General features: G+C 41.4%; 3 protein-coding genes and 1 non-coding gene across 5 annotated transcripts in view; 1 reads left to right on the top strand and 3 right to left on the bottom strand.

The window, feature by feature from the left end:
* Positions 1–4,263, bottom strand: part of fbxw10 (F-box and WD repeat domain containing 10) — an 8,387-nt gene extending 4,124 nt beyond the window's left edge. Inside the window, exons 1-7 of the mRNA XM_061029007.1 lie at positions 3,558–4,263; positions 2,398–2,553; positions 1,758–1,888; positions 1,546–1,641; positions 1,358–1,464; positions 1,042–1,245; positions 820–941 (exon numbers count right to left, since the gene is read on the bottom strand). Of these exons, the coding sequence (XP_060884990.1) occupies positions 820–941; positions 1,042–1,245; positions 1,358–1,464; positions 1,546–1,641; positions 1,758–1,888; positions 2,398–2,553; positions 3,558–4,098 (1,357 nt within the window). The 5' untranslated portion in view covers positions 4,099–4,263. The remainder of the gene's footprint in view (positions 1–819; positions 942–1,041; positions 1,246–1,357; positions 1,465–1,545; positions 1,642–1,757; positions 1,889–2,397; positions 2,554–3,557) is intronic.
* Positions 4,264–4,425: 162 nt separating this feature from the next.
* Positions 4,426–4,496, bottom strand: trnag-ccc (transfer RNA glycine (anticodon CCC)). Its single transcript has one exon. It is a non-coding gene; the product is annotated as a tRNA-Gly (tRNA).
* A 650-nt stretch (positions 4,497–5,146) lies between these two features.
* On the top strand, positions 5,147–11,556 carry LOC132955952 (histone-lysine N-methyltransferase PRDM9-like). The gene is made up of 7 exons (XM_061029058.1): positions 5,147–5,177; positions 5,481–5,588; positions 5,674–5,766; positions 6,404–6,681; positions 6,822–6,889; positions 7,618–7,808; positions 8,386–11,556. Exons 2-7 carry the CDS (start codon positions 5,492–5,494, stop codon positions 10,431–10,433), a joined length of 2,775 nt encoding a protein of 924 aa, XP_060885041.1. The 5' UTR covers positions 5,147–5,177; positions 5,481–5,491; the 3' UTR covers positions 10,434–11,556.
* A 1-nt stretch (position 11,557) lies between these two features.
* Positions 11,558–24,458, bottom strand: part of ppp1r9bb (protein phosphatase 1, regulatory subunit 9Bb) — a 28,195-nt gene continuing 15,294 nt past the window's right edge. For both annotated transcript variants that reach the window (XM_061029059.1, XM_061029060.1), the window contains exons 5-11: positions 24,246–24,350; positions 18,841–18,973; positions 15,708–15,860; positions 15,538–15,591; positions 15,183–15,412; positions 15,001–15,097; positions 11,558–13,099 (exon numbers count right to left, since the gene is read on the bottom strand). In XM_061029059.1, the coding sequence (XP_060885042.1) occupies positions 13,049–13,099; positions 15,001–15,097; positions 15,183–15,412; positions 15,538–15,591; positions 15,708–15,860; positions 18,841–18,973; positions 24,246–24,350 (823 nt within the window). In that variant the 3' untranslated portion in view covers positions 11,558–13,048. The remainder of the gene's footprint in view (positions 13,100–15,000; positions 15,098–15,182; positions 15,413–15,537; positions 15,592–15,707; positions 15,861–18,840; positions 18,974–24,245; positions 24,351–24,458) is intronic.

Genomic DNA, 24,458 nt, shown 5'->3' with positions numbered 1-24,458 from the left:
ATCCATCCATCCATCCAGTCAGACAGCCAGCCAACCAGCCAACCATCCATCCATCCAGCCAACCAACCATCCATCCAGCCATCTAGCCAGCCAGCCAGCCAGCAAACCATCTATCCATCCAGCCAACCAACCATCCATCCATCCATCCAACCATCCAGCCAGCCAGCCAGCCAACCATCCATCCATCCATCCATCCAGCCAACCAACCATCCATCCATCCATCCATCCAGTCAGCCAGCCAGCCAACCAAACAACCATCCATCCATCCATCCATCCATCCAACCATCCATCCATCCAGCCAACCAACCATCCATCCATCCATCCAACCATCCAGCCAGCCAACCATCCATCCATCCATCCAGCCAACCAACCATCCATCCAGCCATCCAGCCAGCCAGCCAACCATCCATCCATCCATCCAGCCAACCAACCATCCATCCATCCATCCATCCATCCAGCCAACCAACCATCCATCCATCCATCCATCCAGTCAGCCAGCCAGCCAACCAACCAACCAACCATCCATCCATCCATCCAGTCAGCCATCCATCCAGCCATCATTGTCATATGTGTGTAATTTGAAAGGTGTAAACACACTTGTTCCAGTGATAGGCTGTGGGGTTTGACTCAGCATTATAAACCATGTAACTGAGTAAATCTGCTTCTTCAGACCTGATGACCATTTGAGTTATAGAAATGGACAGTGGGTGTATTGAGAACAAATCAGATGACAAAGTTTGTTGATATTGCAAATGTTCTCAAGCTGCATAATGTTCTAAGATGAAACCCTGTGTCTGAACCATGATGTTTACTTTCTACCTTTAACCACACAGTCTTTGGCTCCTGAGACAAGTCGATCAGCGTAGACGTCCAGACAGTTCACCGTTCCAGTGTGACCGTACAGCATCATCACACAAGAGTCCGTCTTCAAATTCCAACACCTGCAGGTGTGATAAAACTCCACATAAACACCCACACTAACAACAAAGACAACCATAAATCTGAGGTATGATAAAAACCAGCCTCCCGCCTCCTCCTCACCTGATGCTTGAGTCGTAGCTTGCACTTATCAGCAGATCTCGTTCCTCACAGAGACGCACCACCCGGATGCTGCCAACGTGGCCCCTCAGCACCGACACCGATTTCGCTCGTGACGTCACATAAAGCAGATTCACCACACGATCCTTGGAGCCCACGGCCATGAACGATCCGCCTCTGTAGTCCAGCACGCGACTGGGGTCTGCTCTGTCAAACACAACCAGCAGGCTTTCTTTTAATTCAGATGTGCAGGGTTTATTTAGATGGACAAAAATATGCCTTCAGTTACATCAACGAGACAAAAGTGAAGCATGCTTACTTGTCGACCAGCACGGTGGTGAAATATGCACCGCAATAAACATTTCTCTCCTCCATTTGCACCGTCTTGGTTTTGATCGGAGCATAAGCAGCTTCAAACAGCTTGACCTGCCAAAAGATTTAATCCATGAATTATAAATCATCTTATCATGTGTTAAAAAAATGGAGTGAGAGTAGATTTTTTTTAACCTTTGAAGGTGGAATATCCCCTTCATCTTCCCTAACAGGAACGGGGACTTCAACAATTTTGGCATACGTAGGACTGACTTTATCCATGGCTTTGCTCTTCTTCAAAAGACAAAAATAAGTGTCTATTTTTCATTTTCCATCATTTTGAAGAAGAATCATCAACATGTGAAGACGTATACCAATACAAGGTAAATTGTATGAAAATCCTCCACCTGCATCATGGCTTTCGTTTTATCCTGAAATTTCCTCGACAATTTCATCTCCTCCAGCGTTTCGTGTGTGAGGTGCTGCCAGTATCGGCAAACTTTCTGACATAGTCTCAGAGTGTGCTCGTCCAACAGACCTGGTAGAAAAACACAGATTCACATTTTAAAGTTCAGTCGATGTCAAGTAAGAATATTTGTTGGCATAAAAGTTTTAAAGGAATTGAGTTGTACAAAATTTGACTTTTTTCCACTAATTCTGTTTAAGATAAGATAAGATCAACTTTATTGATGCCTCATGGGGGGGGGGGGGGGGGGGGGGGGGGGGGGGATTTGGTAGTTACAACAGCTCCAAAAAAAGAGGAATAGAATCAGCAAAAGAATAGCAAAAAGTGAAAAACCAAATACATTTTTTTTTCCAGAAATTAAATATACGAGTAAAGATATGATGTTAATACAGTAATACTAAGAATATACCATATGTGTCGTTATTATTAAAGGAACACAGTTTGTAGCATATTGATGATGAAGAATATTATGACAGTCAGGTAAACATTTCACGAGTCACATTGTGGTGATGTTGTTTTCTTTGACTGTAAGAAAAGTACTTCACATTAGGGGTGATTAGGCTATGTATGTGTTGACTTACCTAATATCCTCTTTGAAAGATTAACATGTAGGCAGCTTATGAAGTCTCTGTATCTGCTGACTCCAGACACAGACTTTAAGGATCCAGGAACCACCATAAGAGCCGGGTCCTCTGAGTCTCCATCCTCATTATTTTGAATCACATTAAAGTTGCTCGCTTAAAAGTGAATAAGGATATTATATAACAAAAATTAGTCATGATTAAGGTAAACTATGTGTGTCATTACGCATAGATCATGTTGTATTCAATATATGGCAAGCTGTTCAGGAAATTAATATATTGAATGAAACTTTGAATATATTGAATGGAAGTCTGTAGTGTTATTTCAGCTAACAACTCAGAGGCTAAAAAAAATCCCTAAAGTTGGATGCACAAAGTGCGCTCAGCAATGATTGTTGAACATTACTACTCTGAAGCAGTAAAAGTGTTCCAATAATTGAACTATGATCTTCAAGGTGACGCATTCTACATTCCATATTATTTATATAATTTTGAGTACGACAACTTTTCAAAAAAGTTTTGATGTTCAAGAAATTATTGGTATATTTCAGCTGATGTCATTTTGCAAAACCAGCATATTCAGCAGGGTGTCTTTTTGATGACAACAATGAAACTGGTGGATTTGGAGAATTGAAATCATCTTCAATTCCATATATTCAGACTTCATTCAATATATTCAAAGTTTCATTCAATATATTCAGACTTTGTTCAATATATTCAAAGTTTAATTCAATATTCAAAGTTTCATTCAATATATTCAAAGTTTCATTCAATATATTCAAAGTTTCATTCAATATATTCAAAGTTTCATTCAATATATTCAAAGTTTCATTCCATATATCCGAAGTTTCATTCAATATTCAAAGTTTCATTCAATATATTCAGACCTCATTCAATATATTCAAAGTTTCATTCAATATATTAATTTCCTGAATGGCTTGCCATATCAATATCTCGTTTACATATTTATATAAATATTTAAGAAATCTTTAAAACAGCAATTCTGCAACTGCATAAGCGTCCTTTGTCGACCTCTAGCGGTAGCCTGGAGGAATTGCAGTGCAACTACGAGGTGCGCTTTCACACTTTATAATGAAAATGACTGTACAGGTCTGGTAGCCTACAGACTATTTAGCAGAGCTGAAACACAAAATTAAAACATAAAAGAGACATAAATAATTTAACTGCAAGATATTGGTCCTCTTGTTGTATTTTTTTACCATTAAATTGCAGAAATCCTCGTTTCTGTCGGACTAGAAGCACCCTGGTTAAGTTGGCAGCCATGCATAACATTTCCGAGTCACAAAATGAAAGAAGACGGCAAAGGTAGCGTAATTTCAACCACTCTGTGCTGCTGTTGAACCAGTCCCAGATCTTTTTCAAGTCCAGTCCAAATGGTTTCCCAGTCGGTGCTCGGTCCGGATGTTGAGGTGAAGTTGGGCTCCTTATGTAAGTGAATAAAGTCCACGAAGTCACACTCAGCACTCTCTGGATGCTCTCGAGTATTTCGATGTTTCTGCATCGTAACAGCAGGTCCATTAGGAATCTCCTCTTGAATTCATCCGACACCTTCCACAAACACCGAATTGAACCCGGTGGTTTTGCGGCAAACGCGCAACATGGACACATCCCGCACATACTGACACATCCTGCGACCGTTTTACTGTCCGAGACACTAACACCGATTTTAACGGACTTCATTTCGATCCTAACAGTAACAAAGAAAGTTAGTAGTACTGTCGATGCATTACGTCGTCGCCAGGCAACAGTTGTTGTTTGTGTCTCTCGCCGAACGATAACAGACAAAGGTGATAAAAGAAACTTTAAGCAGGGGAAGAGTTGCCAGGCAACAGATTCAATGGGCAAGCAAGGGGTGAAAGCTTTCAATGCAATGTAGTGCTATCCGTTGCTGTTTTGTCACCTTTGATGCCCCTAATCGTCTGTTCTGAGTTCGTTAGTTAGTTACACTTTAAGTCCTGTCGACTGATCTGATAGATTTGTACTCTTTCAAGAGTAAAAAAAGAACCGTGCGCCGCCCGGGAATCGAACCCGGGTCGCAAGAATGGGAATCTTGCATGATACCACTACACCAGCGGCGCCGTGTATCATGTTGCAGGAGAGGGTCAATAAATAAACAAGTGCTGTTTCTTTTTTCTTTTTTTTTAAATGTATATATTTCTTCACATTTGGACCAGATTTGGACACGAAGGGGTGAAATAACAAAACAGACAAAGACAAATTCTATATCAAATATGAACTACAAAGGGCAGTCTGACAAAATGTCGCCATATTTTGCCCAATATTATTTTATTATTTATTATTTTTCACCGTTTCTAAAAACGTTTTGCCCATAGACTGTAAATAATAAGGTTTTGACCATAGACTGTAAAAAAAATGTATTTTTATTTTTTATTTTTTAGTTTTAGTTTTGCCAGGTATCAAACTCACCCGCCCAAGAAAAAGAGAGATCGCAAAAAAATAAAACGTTACCAACAAAATAAAAACAGACAACTGAAAAAAACACGTCAAAAACTACAAATATTTATTTTACTTGTAGGCTACTAAAAAAAAAAAAAAAAACGGGAATATTTTTCACATCTACTCCATTATTGTATTGTTTTTATTTAACTTCTATTTTTATTTTTAATAATTATATTCCCGTCCCCTGTTTTCTGGAGCTGCTGTAATGCACAAATTTCAATCAAAAATCAATAAAGTTTATCTTTATCTTTACTGGTATGTTTTTTTTTCTACTTCCGGTGATGTGCTTCCGGCTCACGGTTAGTTTTGTTGTTTTTGTCTGAGATTTTACTTAAACCAAAACCAGTTTCTAGTGATAGTTTGCTGAACATTTCGAGTAATATAAAGGCGGTTAGTGCATGATTTTATTTACGTTCTTTTAGAAAGTATTACTCTCTGTACTTTAATATCTTCTTCATGCTTTGATAGCCACATTGCTATGATGCTATCCTACTTCCTATTGCAGACTAAAGCTAACTTGACCGCTCCTATATGTTTTAGATAGTTTGTATTTCTGTGACATGCTGTGTTATAATTTAATGTTCCCCGTAAACTCTCCACAGAGTCTGTCCTCATGTCGGCCAGGAGCAACGGCGTGGAGTGGGTCGAGACAACAGAGGAGGTCGTTATAACAGAGGAGATCCTTTCCACTGTAAACAACACCACTGCAGGTTTTCTTCTTTGCATTACTCTGTAGTTGTACATTTAAACTCGTGTCATTCTTTTTTTTTTATAATAGTATATCTGTTGTTTTAGTGATACCAGGCTTGGAACCAGCAGAAACGCCAATCCAGAGGTTACTGGAAACTGTGGGACATGGAGATAATCCAGAGGCTGATGATGGTTTCTGTAAGTAGGAGACTTTCTTTAATTTTCCTCATGTATTGTTCTTGCTTTTGCTCCCATAATAGCTTATAAATAAAATCAGACAACATGCGTAATACTTATAAAGAAAGAAATGTCAGAGCACATAATAATACATGTTTATTCCCCCTTTTTTCTTGATTCTGAAATTTCCATTGTTCAAAACATTTTAATCTTGTTTCAGGCAGTGCATGCTAAAAAACATATTTATTTAGTGTACTGTAAATCCCATTTGAGTTATAGTAAATTATTTATTGTAGGTGTGATTCGATGTGTGTGTGGTATAGAATAGAATTACTTTATTGATCCTAAACTGGGAAATTGTGGCGTTACAGCAGCAGGTTATCCAAACACACAATATGAGTAAAAAACACAATGTTAGCAAATCTAAACATAATATAATATTAAATACAAAGTAAATAAGTACTAAAAATATCAAAACTAAGAATGTGAATATATACAACCAGGATTTAACTAAGCATTACTAGTCTTAAATAGGAAGATTAAATGTAAATGTGCAAAAACAGAGTCGTAAATGTTTACGGTTTGTGCTAGTAACACCTTTAATAATGCCATACTGATACGTTTGATTATTATTTTGTCTCCTTTTCATATTTTCTAGATTGCAAGGAGTGTCTGCCTCTCTTCCAGGACCAGAGTGATCCTGCTGACATCAATGGACCGTCTTTTATCCTGGATTTCCCAACGAGCATGGGCGTCCCCCAAAGGGCCCTGCTCACGATTCCCTATGGCCTCATGATAGGAAGATCTAGTATTCCCGGGGCAGGCGTAGGGGTCATAAATCATGGGCCGACCGTGTCTCCGGGAATGCATTTTGGACCCATTGAGGGAGAAGGGACAACAAAGGAAAATGCAGTAGAGAGTGACTTCTCCTGGGAGGTGAGTTTGAAATTAAATCAGTTACCGGTAGATGACAAACGTATCATTAAATCTCATTATGTACTTGAGATTTGTCCTCTTAAATTATTCAACAATGCGGTAATTCTGTGTGTATTTAAAAATGTTCTCGTTTTCTGCAGATTTACAAAGGAAAAGATGAGTACGAGTACATTGATGCCGCTGGAGATTTACACTCAAACTGGATGAGGTAATAAATTAATTTCTGCTTCTGTGACTGTGTCCTTACTTTCAGTCCCCGAGTTTTTTTTAAAGGAATACTACGTTCATGTATTTAGCCTTCCACTGTAAGACACTGTGTGACTGTGTCATGGACCGCTATAGAAAGATGTATCAAACTACAAATAGAAGAAACAGATTCCATTTTTTTTTTGCATGTATCTTTCTTGTAAAAAAAAAAAAAACTGTCTGCATGGCTTCACTTTTGAGGAATCTTATCATCTTAGTATCTATTTCTTATTTTAAAAGTTAAACGTAAGAAACTTCAGAAAACAATGACAGTTATCATATATCATCCCTACAGGGTATGCTGTATACTTTTTTGTATTGGATCAATATCTAGTTCCACCTGATAATGCCAATGCAGTGATTGGATCATGTATCTAGAAGGAAGGAAAACATATTGTATCATCTCTTCTAGTGTCCTATGTTGTCATTTTTTTCAAATCCCTACCAAACCACTCTTCAGCCTCTTGTTAAGTACTTCAATGAGCAGGTTTTGTGCTCTAACAGTATAATCTGCTTCCATGATTAGAATATGAACGTTTTGGACCTGCTTTACTTTTGTTCATAAATTAACCTTGATGTTTCTCACTTCATGTTTGAGCTTTTTTTTATTATTATTCATCCCACACCTTTGTTGCTCATCTTAATCTTTTTTTTTTATTCATTCTTTTTACAATCCCTGTTTCTACTTAGGTACGTAAACTTTGCTCGTAACAAAGACGAGACGAACCTGCTGGCGGTTCAGTACAAAGGCAGCATCCTGTTTCACTGCTGTCGCACCGTTTCGCCTGGAGATGAGCTCATGGTGTGGCCCAGCAGCAAACTTCTGGACCATTTCAGTGAAGCCTGGATGCAGGTGTGGCTGATGAGGCTGAACGCGACAGGTACCTTCACTTCTCAAGTGTCACCAGTTAGAAGAAGAAGATAAACTTTATTATACCGCTGTGTAGGGCTGGGCGATATAGACCAAAACTCATATTTCGATATTGATTAGCTGAATGGCGATACTCGATATATATATGGATATGTATTTTATTAACAGTGAAAACACATGGAAAAATAAACTACCTGTTTGTGAATTTAAAAAGTAATATTATAAAATACAAATGTTGCTTAAATACAATAAAAGAGAGAGAGAGGAGGAGCAGGGTTAAGAGGGACAGACAGTCAGTCATCATCAGTGAGATGAGAAAAAGGTGACCTGGCACCTCTGTGATGTTACTTTAATGCAACATAAACTATATCCATATTAACGATATCGTCTTACCCTATATCTTGTTTGAAAATATATCGATATATCTTAAAAACTCGATGTATTACCCAGCCCTACTGCTGTATGGAAATTCATTCTTTTCAACCTGTTATTGATCATGAACATAGTCCAGAAATACACAAACATGATTTTTTTGTGATTAACTGTTTCACATGAACTAACAAGACGTTTTCCTTCTTTCATTATAGAAAATAATTCTGCAGCATCACATCAGATCTTCCTGTGCTCTCACTGTCAGCTGTCCTTCACCACAGAGGCGTTCCTCCAGCGACACACACAACACTTCCACACGCAGCCGAAAGAAGACTGTACACCGCCGTCTGCTGAGGCCATGGAACCAGAAGATCCCGCCTCCAACGCCGGCTGCGAGGCATCGCTGGTGGTTCTATCCGTCGATCCCGTCGATTGCCACACGTGCGGCGACTGCGGGAAGGTTTTCAAGCAGATGCCTCACCTGCGGAGGCACAAACTCTGCGTCCACTCCAACAAGCGTCCCTACTGCTGCCCGCAGTGCCGGCGGAGTTTCAGCCAGGCGTCTGGCTTAATCAGACACCAGCTGGTTCACAGAAAGCAGACCGGCACAAACGAGACAGACGCTGTTCCAGATCAGAAAGAGCCAAAAGAGAGCCTAACTATGAGGTCAGAACTCTTAAACACTGCACATCCAGCTGAGGAAGCAAAAGAAGTGGATATGACTGAGGATCCACAAGAAGCTGTGGACGTTAATGAAACTGAAACGGCTTCTACAGAAACGTCCCAGTCGAGTTGTTTAGACTGCGGTAAGAGCTTCACGAGTGAGGCGTACCTCAGAAAGCATAAGCTGACTATCCATAAAGGGATACGTCCGTACGTCTGCACCGTGTGCCAGAAGTGTTTCGGCCAGTACAGCGACCTGAACAGACACCTGCGTGGTCACCAGATCCAAAACAAAAGGGCCAAGAAACCAAATCCAGAAGAATCGACCTCATCGCCCTTTGGCTGTGCCGAGTGTTCCCTTGCTTTTGAATCGGCGGAGAGCCTTCAGCAACACGCGAGAGAGAGTCACTCCGAGGAGACGACAGCGGGAAACGAAGACGACGATCAGAGCTGCGATCCAGACTTCAATCCACCAAAATCAGTGGCGGAAAAAGCCGAGTCCATCAAACCGATTCCCTCTCAGAGACCTCAGAGACTCGGAGCCAGATCTAAAGTTTCTGCCATAACCAAGCTCATAGCTCCAAAACGGCGGGCGGCCGCGCGCAAAAAGCCGATAAACAGCCCCGCACGGACCGAGAATAGCTCCCCCGAAGCAGAGGAACCTCCGGCAAAGAACCCAAAGAAATATAAATGGTTCAGCTGCAATCGCTGCAAACGGACATACGGAAACCAAGAGGAGCTTAAAGCGCACAAGTGCGCTTTGAGGCAGCACAAGTGCGGTCAGTGCGGGGCGACCTTTATCAAGTCGGGTTTCCTCAAGAGACACGAGCAGACGGCGCACGTGGACTCGAAGTCCTACAGCTGTGAGCGCTGCGGGAAAGTCTTCACCACCGCCGCTAACCTCAAACAGCATCAGAAGAGCAACAAGTGCAAGAAGTATCACTGCACGTCCGAGCTCTTCTCCTGCTCCTTCTGCCAGTTCTCTTTCACTCTGAAGAGTTACCTGATGAAACACGTCAAGAGGCACCACCCGGCCGAGTATCTGTCGCTCCAGGACTCGGACGGCCTCGCGGATCAGCTGGAGGGAGAGGAGGGAAAAGAGTGCGTGTGCCCCCACTGCGGGGAGAGCTTTCCAGGCAGCAAAGCGTTGAAGTCTCACGCGTGCTTCCAGCAGGTGAAGGTGCTCTACCTGTGCACCGACTGCGGGAAAGGTTTCACCAATCACTTCGGTCTCAAGCAGCACCAGCGCATTCACACGGGCGAGAAGCCGTACAGCTGCCCGCACTGCAGCAAGAGCTTCTCGTACACGGGCCAGCTCAACGTGCACCTCAGGACTCACACCGGGGAGAAGCCGTACCTGTGCACGCACTGCGGCGAGAGCTTCCGGCAGTCGGGGGACCTGAAGAGGCACGAGAGGAAGCACACGGGCGTGAGGCCCCACAGCTGCCCCGAGTGCTGCAAGAGCTTCAGCCGCCCGCAGAGTCTCAAAGCTCATCAGATGCTCCACCTGGGACAGAGGATGTTCAAGTGTGCGCAGTGTGGGAAGAGCTTCTCCAGAAACTATCACCTCAGGAGACACCATCAGAAGATGCACCTGTAGACACGTCCTTCAGTTTGCTCTCGGTATAAAGAATTGTTGCACTATAAAGTCAAATACTCCACAATTGTGACCTTAAAGAGCTGCAGAGAATTTAGTGAATGTCCTGTATATAACATTATTTAAACTTATTTTTTATTTGAAGCTCGTTTCACGCCCAAGATATTTAATTTTTCAAAAATAATTTTCAATTTTTGTCAATTACTGAAAGAGGTCAATGTGAATAAATCAATGTACCGTAATTAATTCAATGCAACCACTCAGAGCAACCAAAGTATGTAGTGATTGGCATATTGGCTAGATTCAAAGAGAGACTGAATGTTGTGGACAAAGCCTCAGATTTAAAGAAAGACAAAAAGCTGTGTACCTGCATTTCTTTCTTTGACCAGCAGGGGGAGTGTGATAACGAGGATTCATAAATTCAGTAAACATGACAATGAGTCGCTCTCAACTTCCAGTTTTGAGTCGTCATTTTCACTTGAGGCTCTTGAGGCATGAAGGTTATTCCCTTGAGGACGGCCACCTGTGAATGTCAAGCCGCTACCATGGCGACCAGGATGAATGCATAATGTATAAGTGTTCAACCTGTCCTCCAGATGTGGTCATTTCTTGTTCCAACAAATAAAAGTCCTGATAAGATGCACATTTGGCAAAGTCAAACCTTCACATGTGAGCCGAACTACAATCTTCAACTTATGTGTAGTCATGGTAACAACTTGTTCATGTTTTCAGATTCAACATAACACAGAGAGGTTTGGCATGACGAGTGGATTTCCATTTGTATGCACTGTGTACTTATTCAATTGAATATTGATTCGATTGGGGCATTAGAGCATTCCTCATCAGCCGCCAAACTCCACTGTGCTTCTCTCAGATACAATTATCTTAAAACAGCCTCGTAATAGGTACTCCACTGTGGCCCGTCCTGAATCAGACGTTATTGGAAAAAGAAATTGAGCGTGACCACACACATCTTTCAAAGCAAACAAAACACGAGCTGGCAGAGAAGTGTGGCTCCTGAGCTCGCTGTCTAAAGTCATATCAAACAAAATGCTTATTTTCCTGTAAATGTCAAATCTAAATTGTGAAACCAAAATAAAAATAAAAAACAACCCATCGTTTCTCACCACTGTTGACCATTTATTCCACAAAACATACAATGCAAAGCATGTGCACTGTACAAGCCTTAATATTATGAAAATACTCATAACCATGCCTGTTGTTTTTTTTTTTTTTAATTCATTAATCTTAATTTAGTTTATGTAGTCATCCAGATCTACTTCTTTTTTTTTTTTTTTTTACATGACACAGTATAACTGTCTATAACACTTGACCGTTTTGCATTGCTTTTGTCAGTTTTTGTCCGTCGCTCATATTTCCAGCCGGACTATATTATAAATATTAGGTAAAATTAAAATACTTCAGTCTTAACCTGAACTATACAAACATACTGGTATGACAGTTGACACAAGTAGACTCAATTTCATTTCAAACTGTGCGGAAATTGAAACAGGTGTGAACCCGGCAGTGTTTTCCATGTGCTACACACAGCGGTGTCAAGTGCAGCTGCTGGTTCAAGACACAACTAAATCGATGAGTTTTACTGCTGGTTACGATTTTCATCAACGTCCCAGTCCCAGTCCTGTTTCTTGTATCAGTAGTCCTAACTAATATCAGTTACACAAATCCTTAACAACATCCATTTGAGGGGGGGGGGGAATAAGATCCGTTTTCATCTGTGGCACAGCAGTTGTGGAGGCTCGTTTCTGTATGGTCCTTTTTTACTGAAAAGGAGCGAGGGGGGTTGAGAGGATTGGACGCTCGTTAACGAGTCTCAATGTGTAAAAAACACACAAACACTTCTGAAAGGTAGGCAGCAGGTGGTTCTCAAGGTTAAGGGACACGACCCCTACGGAGGTTGGGTTACTGTTTGTACAAATGTTTGTTTTTTTTCTGAAGACATGTCACACACGTTTTTTTCCCCCCGTTTTTCTTCCCTTCGTTCCGGCGAAGCGTCTTGTCGACGTCTTCTTCTTCAGTGCAATCTCCCGTTCCCAATTTACACAACCGTCATCACGTAAAATATACAACAATCCCTCAATCTCATTTTAGTTTATATTATGTTAAATGTTATACACATATTAAAATTTTGTACAAACCAAACTGATTGTTAAACCACACAGTATCACATCTGTACAAACTCAGGGAAAGAAAAATGTCACAAAACTAGGCGGAAGAAGAAAAAAAAAAAAAAGGAAATTTGTTTTTTTTTTTTGGCAAAGAAAAAGCAAAAGCCTGGTCCGTCACTAAACGACAAATTATTGGGTTTAATACTAAAGTTTTGAAAATAAAAAAAGGGAATAGTACACATCTAGAGCTCCACAGAGTCTGTATTTGTGATGAAGCGCTCTTCACGTTCCTCTTCGACGTTAACTGAAAAACTTTGTTAAAAGGGGAAATGAGGCGGAAATAGGAAGCCTGAGGGCACATCCAGAGTGTTGGGACCAGGAATACCCTGCAGCTCATTGCAAGAATAGTAACACTGTCTTCGGCTTCTTCTCGTAATGTTCTGCTCGCAGAGATAGGTCACGGAGGAAGGCTTTTTTTTTTAATTTTTTTTATAAAGGTTCAGATTTGAGCTCCTCCACCCGGCACTCCAGATCAGCCACCTGGAGAGAGGACAGAGAAATGTGGGTTCGTTAAAGCTGCGTTTGCTGGTGAATAATATTTACAGGAGGGTCCAAAAGTCTGAGTGCATTAGTAAGAAAACAGAATATCTGTATAATCGCCCCCTGGTGGTGGAACGAACTACCAAACTCCATTTCGATCTGCAGAGTCCCTTTGCACCTTTAAGAAAAAGCTAAAGACCCAGCTCTTTATGAACACACAGGCACTACAGGTGGGGGGGAAATCAATTCATGTAAAAAAAAGAGATTCTTATCTTCTGGGATTTAAAATAGATTTGTAACTTTCAAAAATCTTTTTTTTTTGGCTAATGAGTCACTCGCTGCTAAGTGCTAAGGCTAGCTCTTTAACTCAGTAGACTGGCTGAATTTCTTGCCGCTCCATTTGGCATTCTCACAGATGACTGGAGTAGATGTACTAATTCATAAAACAGACTTTGAATCCATGGATCCAGAATAGTTTTGAATCGAAAATAGATTCTGAATCGAATCGTGACCCCAAGAATCAAAATCAAATCGAATCCTGAGACACCCAAAGCTACTAGACACTTAATGATATTTATGATTATGATGAAGATATTTTAGGATGTTTTTGATGCTGATTAGAACTCTAAAGCACAGCTGTCGATGTTGTGCTTTGCTTCTGTGTAATGCCTGTGTGTCCGGTCAGACTTAAAGCTGTTTGTCTGCTCTTACTGACGTTGTTTCCTCCTCTCTAGATCCTCCCTTGTGTTCTTCTTACTCTCTGATCGGTCGCTTTGGATTAAAGCGTCTGTGATACAAATCAATCTTTTTACCCCCAGAGAAACAACTTGTTGGACATTCAAATATAGATCAAAGTTGTCGCAAACATGACATAATATAACGAGTTGCATGCCGCAGCGTCAGCTAAGACTGGAAACAACCGATACAGAACACCGATTAAATATAGCTCTCTGAGGTTTCGTAGCTGATGAAAGAGCTTTTGCTTCACTGAAGAAAACATATTTAAAGAGATGTGTGTGAAAAAGCCTCTAGACTTTCTGAAACAGTTTTGGGCCAAATGATCTCATGAGAAAAATGAAACTGGAACTTTCTAACAGACGAGTTCTAACTGTCTATCGGAGAGATTTTCATAAAGTTGATTTCATCTCAAGCTGGACCCGGTGGGTTAAAGTGAAAAAGCTGCAGAAGTACAGATTAAAACTCTTCAAACTGATGCTTTAAACGCAGAGTTTCAGTTTCAGAACTTCCGTTTTGGGACACACACAAAAAAAAAAAAAAATGCTTATTCATGATAAAAAATGGTGAGATGGGCTTTCAGGTGAATCCAGGCAGGCAGGATTTCATTTACCGCTGAAGGCAGAGCTTAGACAAAGAGATTCCTGTGCAGGCTTCTGACTTGCTCGGATTAACAACGCCGAGAAGAAGAAGAAGAAAAAAAAAAAAAGAAATCTTCTGCACAGCGTGTCGTCTCTTCTGGCTTAAAGGAAAGATGATTGATTTTCCAACAGAACATTTTCTGTCTGGACATTCAAAGTCAAAACTTATTCAGAGAGAAGTGCAGACTTCAACGTTTGGCCCGCTCGCTCTCGACGATCACTGGGCCTCTTTCGATGTCTTTTAGAGGACTTCGGGAAAGTGTTACAAGCTACATTTTGAGCTTTGAAGCCTCAACAGTAAGTGAAAAGTTATGGAAATAAATCTGAAAATAGAAAAAGAAATATGGTTCCACAGTGACCCAGGCTGCAAACTGGGACATGTCCTGATCTCCTCATGTCATTTTTTATAGTTAGCTAACACACAGAGGTGTTGATACAGAGACCTGAGACCTCAGCAGCTAGAAGTGACTGGCTGTGCTGAAATTTTCATCAGTGCATAAAAACAGCTCGTGCCTCCTCGTGTACCTGCTCTTGAAGTTGTCCCGACTCTTCTTTCAGCAGAGTCGCCTCCTCTCCAACTTGTGCACAACGCTGGGTCTCCTTCTTCAGGTACTCGATCTCCCTGTGACAGGAAGCAGAGCAGAGAGTGTCAGACTGGTTTTTTCGACCGACTCGTAAAGTAGCCGTGTGTAATCATCTCGTCTTACTTCTGCTGGTACTCCTTGATCAGGCGCTTGGCTTTGCTGTACTTGCGCTCCAGGGCCTGATACTGGGACTGGGTCTCCTTCAGGTGCTCGTCCACCGCCTGGCACAGACTCTGAGCCTCCATCCAGTATCCCTCCAGCTTCTCCATCCGCTCCTTGTTCTCCTGCAGGGTCGTCTCCAGCTGGGCTTTGTCCATCCTCCAGCGCTGCTTATCCTGCTCCGCGTGGTGAAGCTGAAACAACACACACACACACACACACGTCAATAAAAAAAACAGCCATGAATGTATCCTGCTTTTCTTCTTCTTCACATAGGATTGACTTTAGTTTGAAATATGATCTTAACTTAATCATCTACCTTTCGTTTCAGCTGCTGGATCTCGGCCTGCGTCACAGCGTGCTTTATTTGGAGCTTCACAGCAGAAGAGGAGATGATCGTTTTAAATACGCGTGTCAATATTCACCAGAGAAAAAAAACTCACCTGTGATCACACGGGAAAGCCTCTAATTAAAGAGCCGACTCCTCACCTCTTTGTATTTGTGAGCCAGTTTCTCAGGGTCCGTCTCCAGGGGCGACATGTCCTCGTTCTCCGCCAAGTCGAACACCTCGATGGCGCTGGGATACGGCGGGCTGACCTCCTCGTCGTCGTCCTCCTCCTCGTCCGTGCCGTACTCACCGCCCTGCAGAGGAACACACGTTCACAAGACGAACACTTTAAGTTTGATGGAGCAGTTCAGCTAAATCAGGAGCTGATTCCCCCCCCCCTCAGAGATTTTTCTTTTGAACAGTTTAGATCGGAGTTTCATCCGAAAGTTTTCAAAGTGTTTCAGTGAGGACAAACTGCTGATGTTCTGGAGTTCACTTTTCCATGATTTCAGCATTTTTTTTTTTTAAACTCTTATCTGCTTGGCTTAGCAACACCAACAGTTACTGGAGGCAAGTGAGGGAAACAAATCTTATCGGTCGGTGAATCGACCCAATTAAGTCACATCTTGCACTGAGTCTTGTTTGATTCCGATTGAAGCCACCATCGGACTGTGTCGCCCCCCCCCCCCCTTAAACCGCCCGCCGTCCTCATTCATGCCCGGCCTGCTCCGACCTCCACCTCAGCGGCGAGGAAGTGTGGACGACAGGAACACGAGGAATACAAAGGAGAAATCCTGCCTGCATATTTTCCCATATGCTCTTCTAGGATAACACTTAACAATAATGATTGATTGATCGAAGCCGAGAGTCAAGATTTCTGCAGAGGAACATCGTGAAGAAAGAGAAAGCTGAATTTTAAAAAGACAGATTTTTCAGAGTAACGTAAAGTTATAATGGGAAGATTTTGTGATGTCATGAGATACTACAATTTTTTTTTTTTTTAAATAGTTTAGAAAAAGTTAATTTAAATAAATGAACGTACATTTTGTAACATTACTTGAAAATGTTGGTGTTCTTAAAAAGTCACTCAAAAAATGTTGATTATTGTGTTTTTTTTAAAAGCCCACATTTCAGTGCAGTGACACCATCTGGACACTAGATGGTGCTAAACTCTGTTTTTCCCACCCAATCGGATAACCTTAGAGCCTTTTCAAGAACCACACCCCATCACCTGAACGTGACGAGGGCGACTCCCCTTCTGTTGTTCTAATGAAAGCACACACAGTTCTTAAACACGGGATCTGTTCATGTAAAACTGAAAACACAGAACACCGCAGAGAGGGACATGAGGATTATCAGAGCAAAGAGCATCTGAGGGCGTCCCGTTCCATTCATCCTGATTTGTCCCCGTTTGGAGATCAGAGCTTATCGTTTGATCAGTCTGATGCTGAACGCTGGATACAACGGCGTGGCTTTGGGGCCAGAGGAACACATGAGCGACATCACCTCAGGGTCACTTCTGCTCACCATGATACTGGAATGGATTTCATGATCCTAAAGGGGAAGCGAACACATGCAGGGCCACAACAGATTCTCTCTTATTTTGAAGCCGTATTTTGTCTCTGAGCAAGTGGAAAGTGAAAACAGATGTTCAGGCTGTCTCGTGTCAGACGTGTATTGAACTTGTTGTCCAAACAACGACACATTTTGAAGGTTTTCTTTTTTTTGAGATTTAAATTGGGGCTCCTCGCCTTCATTTGACAGGACAGCGGATCGAGAAGGAAATCAGGAAGAGAGACTGTTTGCAAAAGTCGCAGGTCAGACTTAGACCCCGGGCCGCCTGCATGGAGGACTACAGCCTCCGTACAGGGGGGCGTGACCCAAACGCTAGGCTATTGGCGCCCTGATTTTAAAAGTATTCTTAATGATATGTTTTAAGTTTCTTAATTCTGTGAACATTGAAAAAACTGATGATGACTTCACCTGCAGTGAAGGGCATATTCTTATCATATCTGGCATCCAATTAAACACTTTCTAAAGTTTTTTACGTCGGGAAGAATCCACTCTTGCAGAACTTTTTGATTTTGATTTGATCGACATGCTAAACAATGCTTTTACTCTGTCATGATATTTCATTTGATCTTAAGTTTTCTTTCCCTGTTGTCCTCTAGGGTTTCTAATACTTCTGATTTTTGTCCCCAAATTAACAAAAATGACAAATCTGCACATTCCACTTCATATCTAAACAGTATTATCGGGGCACAGGACAGCGTCCCGTTTACAGAGGCGCAACGGCTGTGGGTTTGATTCCCATCTCAGGCCTCTGCAGCATGTCATCCCCCACTCTCTTCCTCCCAACACTTCCTGTCTCTCTTCAGCTGCCCTATCCAACAAAAGATGAATCACTTTTTTTTTTAAGTATCATCACATTTATAACCCGTTTTCTTAAGTTATGTATTTATCAGAGAGAAGATCACACACACACACACACACACACACACACACACACACACACACACACACACACACACACACACACACACACACACACACACACACACACACACACACACACACACACACACACACACACACACACACACACACACACACACACACACACACACGATGACACCGTTTAACTCAACATTTAGTAAGAAAATCGCAGCAGATTCTCTGGTTCACTGGCATGTTTCTCCACAGTGGAACAGAAAGATGTAGCAGAATATTTCTTTGTGTGTTGGTTTCTTTATATTCTGCTTTAAACACTGATAATCCTGTACGACAGGACCCTACTGATCGTTTTCTTCTTAGAGGAAAAATCCCTAAAAACAAAAAAATCAAATGCAGCTCTTCCTGCAGTTTCTTGGGACGTTTTAGCGACGCCTCTACTCTCTTCTGAAGTAGCTCTGTGAAAGACTAAAAACAGTCAATAACTCGACTATCATGTATATTTATCTCACTTTATACTTCAATAAATATATTTCTATTGAGTGAAGTATAAATTTTACATTAAAAAATAGGACTGAGAAGCAGGAATCTTCCCTCTAATTGTATTCTCTTTCATCTCTTGGTGTGATCATGGCAGCATGTTTGTGTGCATTCAAGTAAAGGGAGGAGGAGGGGGGGGGGAGGGCTGCAAACTGATTAGTAAGCACTGCACCCTCTCTTCTGCTTTTGCTTGTGCAGCAGGCGCAGCTCTCAGTGGACCCCACACTGTTTGTTTCAGGCCTTTTTTTTTTTTTTTTTTTATCTTGTCTTAAAAAACGAGCGCTGACGATGTGTAAGGCTGACCTCTTGTTCGTCCATGTACTGGTTGTAGCGCTGCTCCATCATCTCCCTCTGCCAGCGCTCCTGCTCCAGGGTCTGCTGGATGAGCTGGGCCACCTCGCTCTGCTCCCCCGGCTTCTCTCGGCCAATCACGAACCTGCATCGCGACGATCGGGGGGGGGGGGGGGGGGGGGGTTGAGATGTGTTAGGACAACAACTTAAAAAAGAAAAAACTCCACAGCATGTTGAAAGCTGGCTGAACTGATGGGATATGAAACCGGACTACATGTGAACCTTAAATAATATATGATGTTCTGTTTTTTTTTCCCTCCTGACCGCTGAGGAGTGTGAGCCTCTATACGGGACAGTATAGTGTTTTTTTTTTTTTTCATACACACATCTTCCTCTGTAGGTTTGATCAAAATGTGTTAACGCAGTGAGGAATGTGCAGCCTCCGATAGCAGAAAACGACTTCCTGTTTCCAATTCCGAACAAAGGCGGTCTCTGTGGAGTTGACTTCTTCTGTGATTAAAATCAAACCCTCAGCCCCGCCTCGCCTCCAGCTCATTGTTCACTTCATTACAGAGCACTATATGTTTCCCGATTGAGCCCTCGCGATCCTCCATCCAATTAAAAAATTATTATTTTTTTAAAATACAGTAAATCACAACAAGGCCACAGATGGTTATTAAGCCTGCACCCATTCAGTTTCTACGACGCTAACTGGTAATTAAACGTTCACAAACACACTTCCTGCCCCCCCCCCCCCCCCCCCCCGCCCTGCCTGTTTGTCCGCCTGATGTTTTTTTATGAATAGGTCTGAGCTTTAGCACACGTCGATCAATAATGTATGAGCTTTCTGTGGAGGTCTCTGATCTTCACGAGACACACACCGCACTTTACAATTACTCTTCAGTTCTGACCACCAAACCCTGAATTATTGATGAGCCGAGACGACAAGAAGGAGCACAACAAAAAAGCCGCGGAGACGACCTACAAATAGTCCTCCGGTATTTCGGAATGACGCATCCGATGCCCGACTGTATTTATGTCTGATGATAACAGTGCTTTTCTGTGGCTTCTGTGGAAACTCTGGACTATATTCAGGACGTCTTAAAAAAAAAAAAAAGGAGCGTTTTTTTTTCAATACTGCAGGCTGTAATCATGACCCTGCGAGACTTGAGATACACATCTAGCAGCCTGGTGAGCCGAGCGGGCAGGATGTGGTAGAAGTCGGTCCTCTGAGCGAGACCGTGCCTATCAAGAGGAAACCATCTCTTTGAGTGAGAATGCTGGATGTCAGCGGGCGAGAGAGAGAGAGAGAGAGAGAGAGACGCAGACGTTTGTCCTGGTCACATCTGAGGCCGACTTCAAAATGAGACATTAATATTAAAGATTCAACCGAGGGCACGGCGGTGTGTTTTGAGGCCCGTACGGGTTGTGCGGTAGCGTCAGGGTGTTCTTATCCTCTTTCACTTATTCATGTCCTGTTTTATGGGGGAACATGGGCAAAGTGAGTAATGTGCAATACACGGGCTTTGTGTTTGTCATTGATATGTGCTTCTCTGTTTAGCTTTCATGTATTGATGCTGCTGTGGAGGCAGCTAAAAGGTGTGCAGCACTTTGAGCCCGAGACAAACTTCCTTAAACAGGGACAACAAACTCGTACTGTTATGTGATGTCGTCTTCTTGATGTCTTTTCTTACTGGTTTTACTATTTTTCATCTTCTTTTACTTCTTACTGTTCTTTTATTTATGCTCATATCTTAATCTCCTCTTGTGTTTTAACTTGGTAATTTCTTATCTTACTTACTTTGTCTATTTATGTTTCATATTTATATTTACTTTGTATTTTTATTAATATTATAGTTTGGGGTTTTTTGATCCTTTAACCACTTGTTTGTATTTCTTTTACTGCTCTTACCTTCTTATTGCTGTTCTCTTTTGATTTGCTTTGAGCTCTTTTAGTTTCTTACATCTCTTTAAATCTTTGCTCCTCTTGGTCTCAGCTCGTGTTGTTGGGTTCTTGTGATGGTTCTAATGATGGTTCTTATGATGGTTCTTGTGATGGTCGGGTTATATATGTCTGTTGGGTATCGTGCACTTTGGGTTCTTTTCTGTTGAATTCTATTTAATTATTTTTAGTATTTTGCATCTGTTATGTTCTTGCTGTTGTTTATGTTCTTCTGTGTTTGGTTTAGTTTGTTCTTGTTTTTGCTGTTTGTCAAAGCACTTTGTAAACCTGTGTTTTTAAAAGGTGCTATATAAATAAAGTTATTATTATTATTGTCAAGGTCAGAAAGAAGACAGTTGGCGAGCGGGTCTTTTCTTTCCGTGCACCGACACTTTGGAACAGTTTAACCTCTGGACATTAGGCAGGCTTGTTCTGTTGAGGTTTTTAAAGACCCATCTGTTTGCTGTTGAGCATGAGTCATGATTTCTCTGTATGTTTTTTCCTGTATTTCAACTGTATCGCTTTGTACAGCACTTTGATTTAAAGCGCTTTATAAATACGTTTATTATTATTATTATTATTATTATTATTATTATTATTATTATTATTGGAAGATTTGTATTTTTTTAACCAGGAGGACACATGCAGAGATTCAATATCCCTGTGTCCTCACCGAGTTAGGCAGCAGACATCACTATCACAACACTATGGCTCCCAAAGATAAACTTCTTACGCCGCGCTTCAGGCCTGAAAGACTCGATATGTTGTGTTCTTAAATGCGTCTAGCAAAGTGAAATCTTTAGGAGCCATAGTGTTGAAAACCTTTACGCATCATATCTAGTGATTTTTTAACCCAAATAAGGGATGTGCGTCACCTGCGTTTGCCTACTTTTTTCAAGACGGGCAGCAGCACAGTTCGCCAAAATGTCCAACAAACAGAGACGGACGACCAACCTGCAGAAAGGTGGCTCCCTAACTGAACAATACCTGATCAAAATTCAAGAAACAAAACACTTAAAAGAGACCGGTTTCCGGGCGATATAAAGCATCATCAGGTATGAAACAGGAAAACAACTCTCACGTAAAGAGTAAGTGGGAGGGGGAGTTGAAATTGGAAATAAGTGGAGAGGCACGGGTCAAAATTTCCTCAGAAATCCATGAAGTCACTAATGCAAACATATGGAGAGAATCCCAGTGGAAAATAGTGAACTGTTTTCAAAAACAGACCCCAGTCAATCAAGTTTATGTGGGAGGGATTGAAAGAATCTGCTAACTTTGCTCATATATTCTGGGACTGTCCTCTCCTAGAAAACTTTTGGGAGACAGATTTTTTGATTCTCTAGACGGAATATTTAACCTCCACCTGCCAAGGGTCCCTAACATTAGACATGAGGAGAGAGAGGAATGAAGGCAACATGCACGTAATAAAAGGAGAAATCTGTCCCTTTGTTTTTCATAGACTACAGCTGTGTCTTATGATCTCTGTCACATAGTCACGACCGTGTTTCATCGCAGCATACCGTCTGCGGTTTTGTACATCACAGATGCTGAAGAGATTTCCCTCAGAAAGGATACACCTGTGCATCTTTTTGTAACAGCTCCTGTCAGAGAGCGAGTCTGCTCACCTCCTCTCTCCTCTCCTCTCCCCTCAAAAATACATGTTAGGAACTGAGAGAGCCTTCAAGACGGCACTTAAGAGTTATTTCCAGGTCACAGGCAGCAGGACGGAGGATGGAGGAGGGAGCGGACAAGCAGCGCAGGTAGAGCAGGTTATCATAGTCAGCATCTTCTCGTAGCATGTTAGCGTGCATGTGTTTGCTGATTATCATCAAACACGAGGTATGCCTTTTTTTTTCTTTTTTTTAAATTAATTGCTGTTGTGTGTGAATGTTTTTGTTTATTTTTTATTCTATTTTTTTTTCCTTTCTTTCATCATTAGCTCAGTATTTTTAGTATTATTTTAGTATTTTTAGTATTATTTTAGTATTTTTATTATTTTAGTATTTTTAGTATTATTTTAGTATTTTTAGTATTATTTTAGTATTTTTAGTATTATTTTAGTATTTTTATTATTTTAGTATTTTTAGTATTATTTTAGTATTTTTAGTATTATTTTAGTATTTTTAGTATTTTTAGTATTATTTTAGTATTTTTAGTATTATTATTATTATTATTATTCTTGTCTCTACATGAATCTAGATGTTGCTCTGCACTGGGCTCGGGTTAGGGTGTTGTAAGACGGGTTAAAGATATATGTTACTGCTGCTGGTACTGTCTTGTCTGCATGGTGTCTATTGTTTGGGGTAAAATGAATTAAAATAAAACAATTGAAACACGAGGTATCAATGAGGGCGGTGGAAGACCTTTGACTTCATCGCACTCCTTCCTCGATTAGGCCCCTTCAAAACTCCGGCTTCTACCTCAAAATCAAATATTTAGTTTGTTTTTCCAGGACAGAAAACCTCCTCATGCCTAAATATTCTAGGCTGTACATCCACACTTTTGCCCTGATTTATCGGATCCAGATCTAAGAACGCTCAAACGCCCCTCGCCTCTTAAGACTTGTTTAGTTTCATTGAGAATGTATTTGTGGTTGTTCTTTATGTTTCCTGTTTTATTTTCTCTTTTCCTTCCTCGTGTCTCTGAATTCCCCTGCGTGTGCATTTTTCTATTCCCTCGTCTTGTCTTTAGGGTTTCCTGTTTTATTTAGTGATTATGGCCTTTTGTCTCATCTCTTGTTTAACCTGACGACCTTGTACCGTTTTTATTTCCAAGTGGAGCCTTTTAGTGTTTCCTGTTTTATTTTGCAGTTCTTGCCCCCTGTGTATCATGTCTGATGTCTCCCTCCTTGTGTTTCCCTCCCTTTGTGATTGCCCTCATTAGTTTCTCCTTTGCCTCGTCTGTCATGTGTTGGCATAAAAAAAAAGTCCAGTTAACAACGTTAACGCCAGCATTAGTTAGGTTACGTCTAATCGCACTAATCTCATGTATACAAAAGTGACATCGTCGCACGATGACAGCAAAACGAAGGAGAAACCGATGCACATTGTGACGTCACCAGTTTCTGGAAATCTTCCCCCCCTGGAAGGAGTTTTCTAAAAGGTTCATTTTAAGTGACCTAAAACACAGTTTGCATGTGTACAAAAGGCCAAAACGCACAGAAAAAAACTCAGTTTTCTAAAATATCTAGGCCTTAGATGTGAATTAAACTGAACCTGACTGAATCTGTGTTTTTGAAATTGTCATTAAGACAGCGCAGTTCAAATCAGAAAAGTAATCTTAGTGCTGATGTCACTTCTTCTAGTGTATAAAACACACCCTGTGGACATGCTTACAAGGCTAAAAACTAGATTTTTCCGTTGACACATTTGTATTTTCCTTCCCTCGGCTGTGCTTCTTTTGTAGTATTTTGCCTTGTAGGTTTTTTTTTTTTGTTGCTACAGTTTTTCAAAACATAACTCAGAGTAATTCTTACTTGACGGTTCCCGCCGTGTTCCTGAGTACGGAGGCAGCGAAGCTCTGGGTGACGCCCACCAAACTGGTCCCGTCCACCTCCACGATCAGATCGTTCACCAGGATCCTGGAGGAGGCAGCGGAAAGGGAGACGGTGTCAGTGTTCACAGTAACAGCTCGGCTGCAGCCTCTGCATCGTCATCCCCTTACTGAAGCCCACACGGGCTCCAACTCC

This window comes from Labrus mixtus, chromosome 21 (genome assembly GCF_963584025.1).
Source record: "Labrus mixtus chromosome 21, fLabMix1.1, whole genome shotgun sequence".
Lineage (NCBI taxonomy): Eukaryota > Metazoa > Chordata > Actinopteri > Labriformes > Labridae > Labrus > Labrus mixtus.
This window is presented reverse-complemented; position numbering and strand designations above follow the sequence as displayed.

Coding starts and splice junctions, on each gene's coding strand:
- LOC132955952 (XM_061029058.1), top strand. CDS start 5,492: ATGTCGGCCAGGAGCAACGGCGTGGAGTGGGTCGAGACAACAGAGGAG. Junction 5,767..6,403: donor AGAGGCTGATGATGGTTTCT/GTAAGTAGGAGA, acceptor CATATTTTCTAG/ATTGCAAGGAGTGTCTGCCT. Junction 6,682..6,821: donor AGAGTGACTTCTCCTGGGAG/GTGAGTTTGAAA, acceptor CGTTTTCTGCAG/ATTTACAAAGGAAAAGATGA.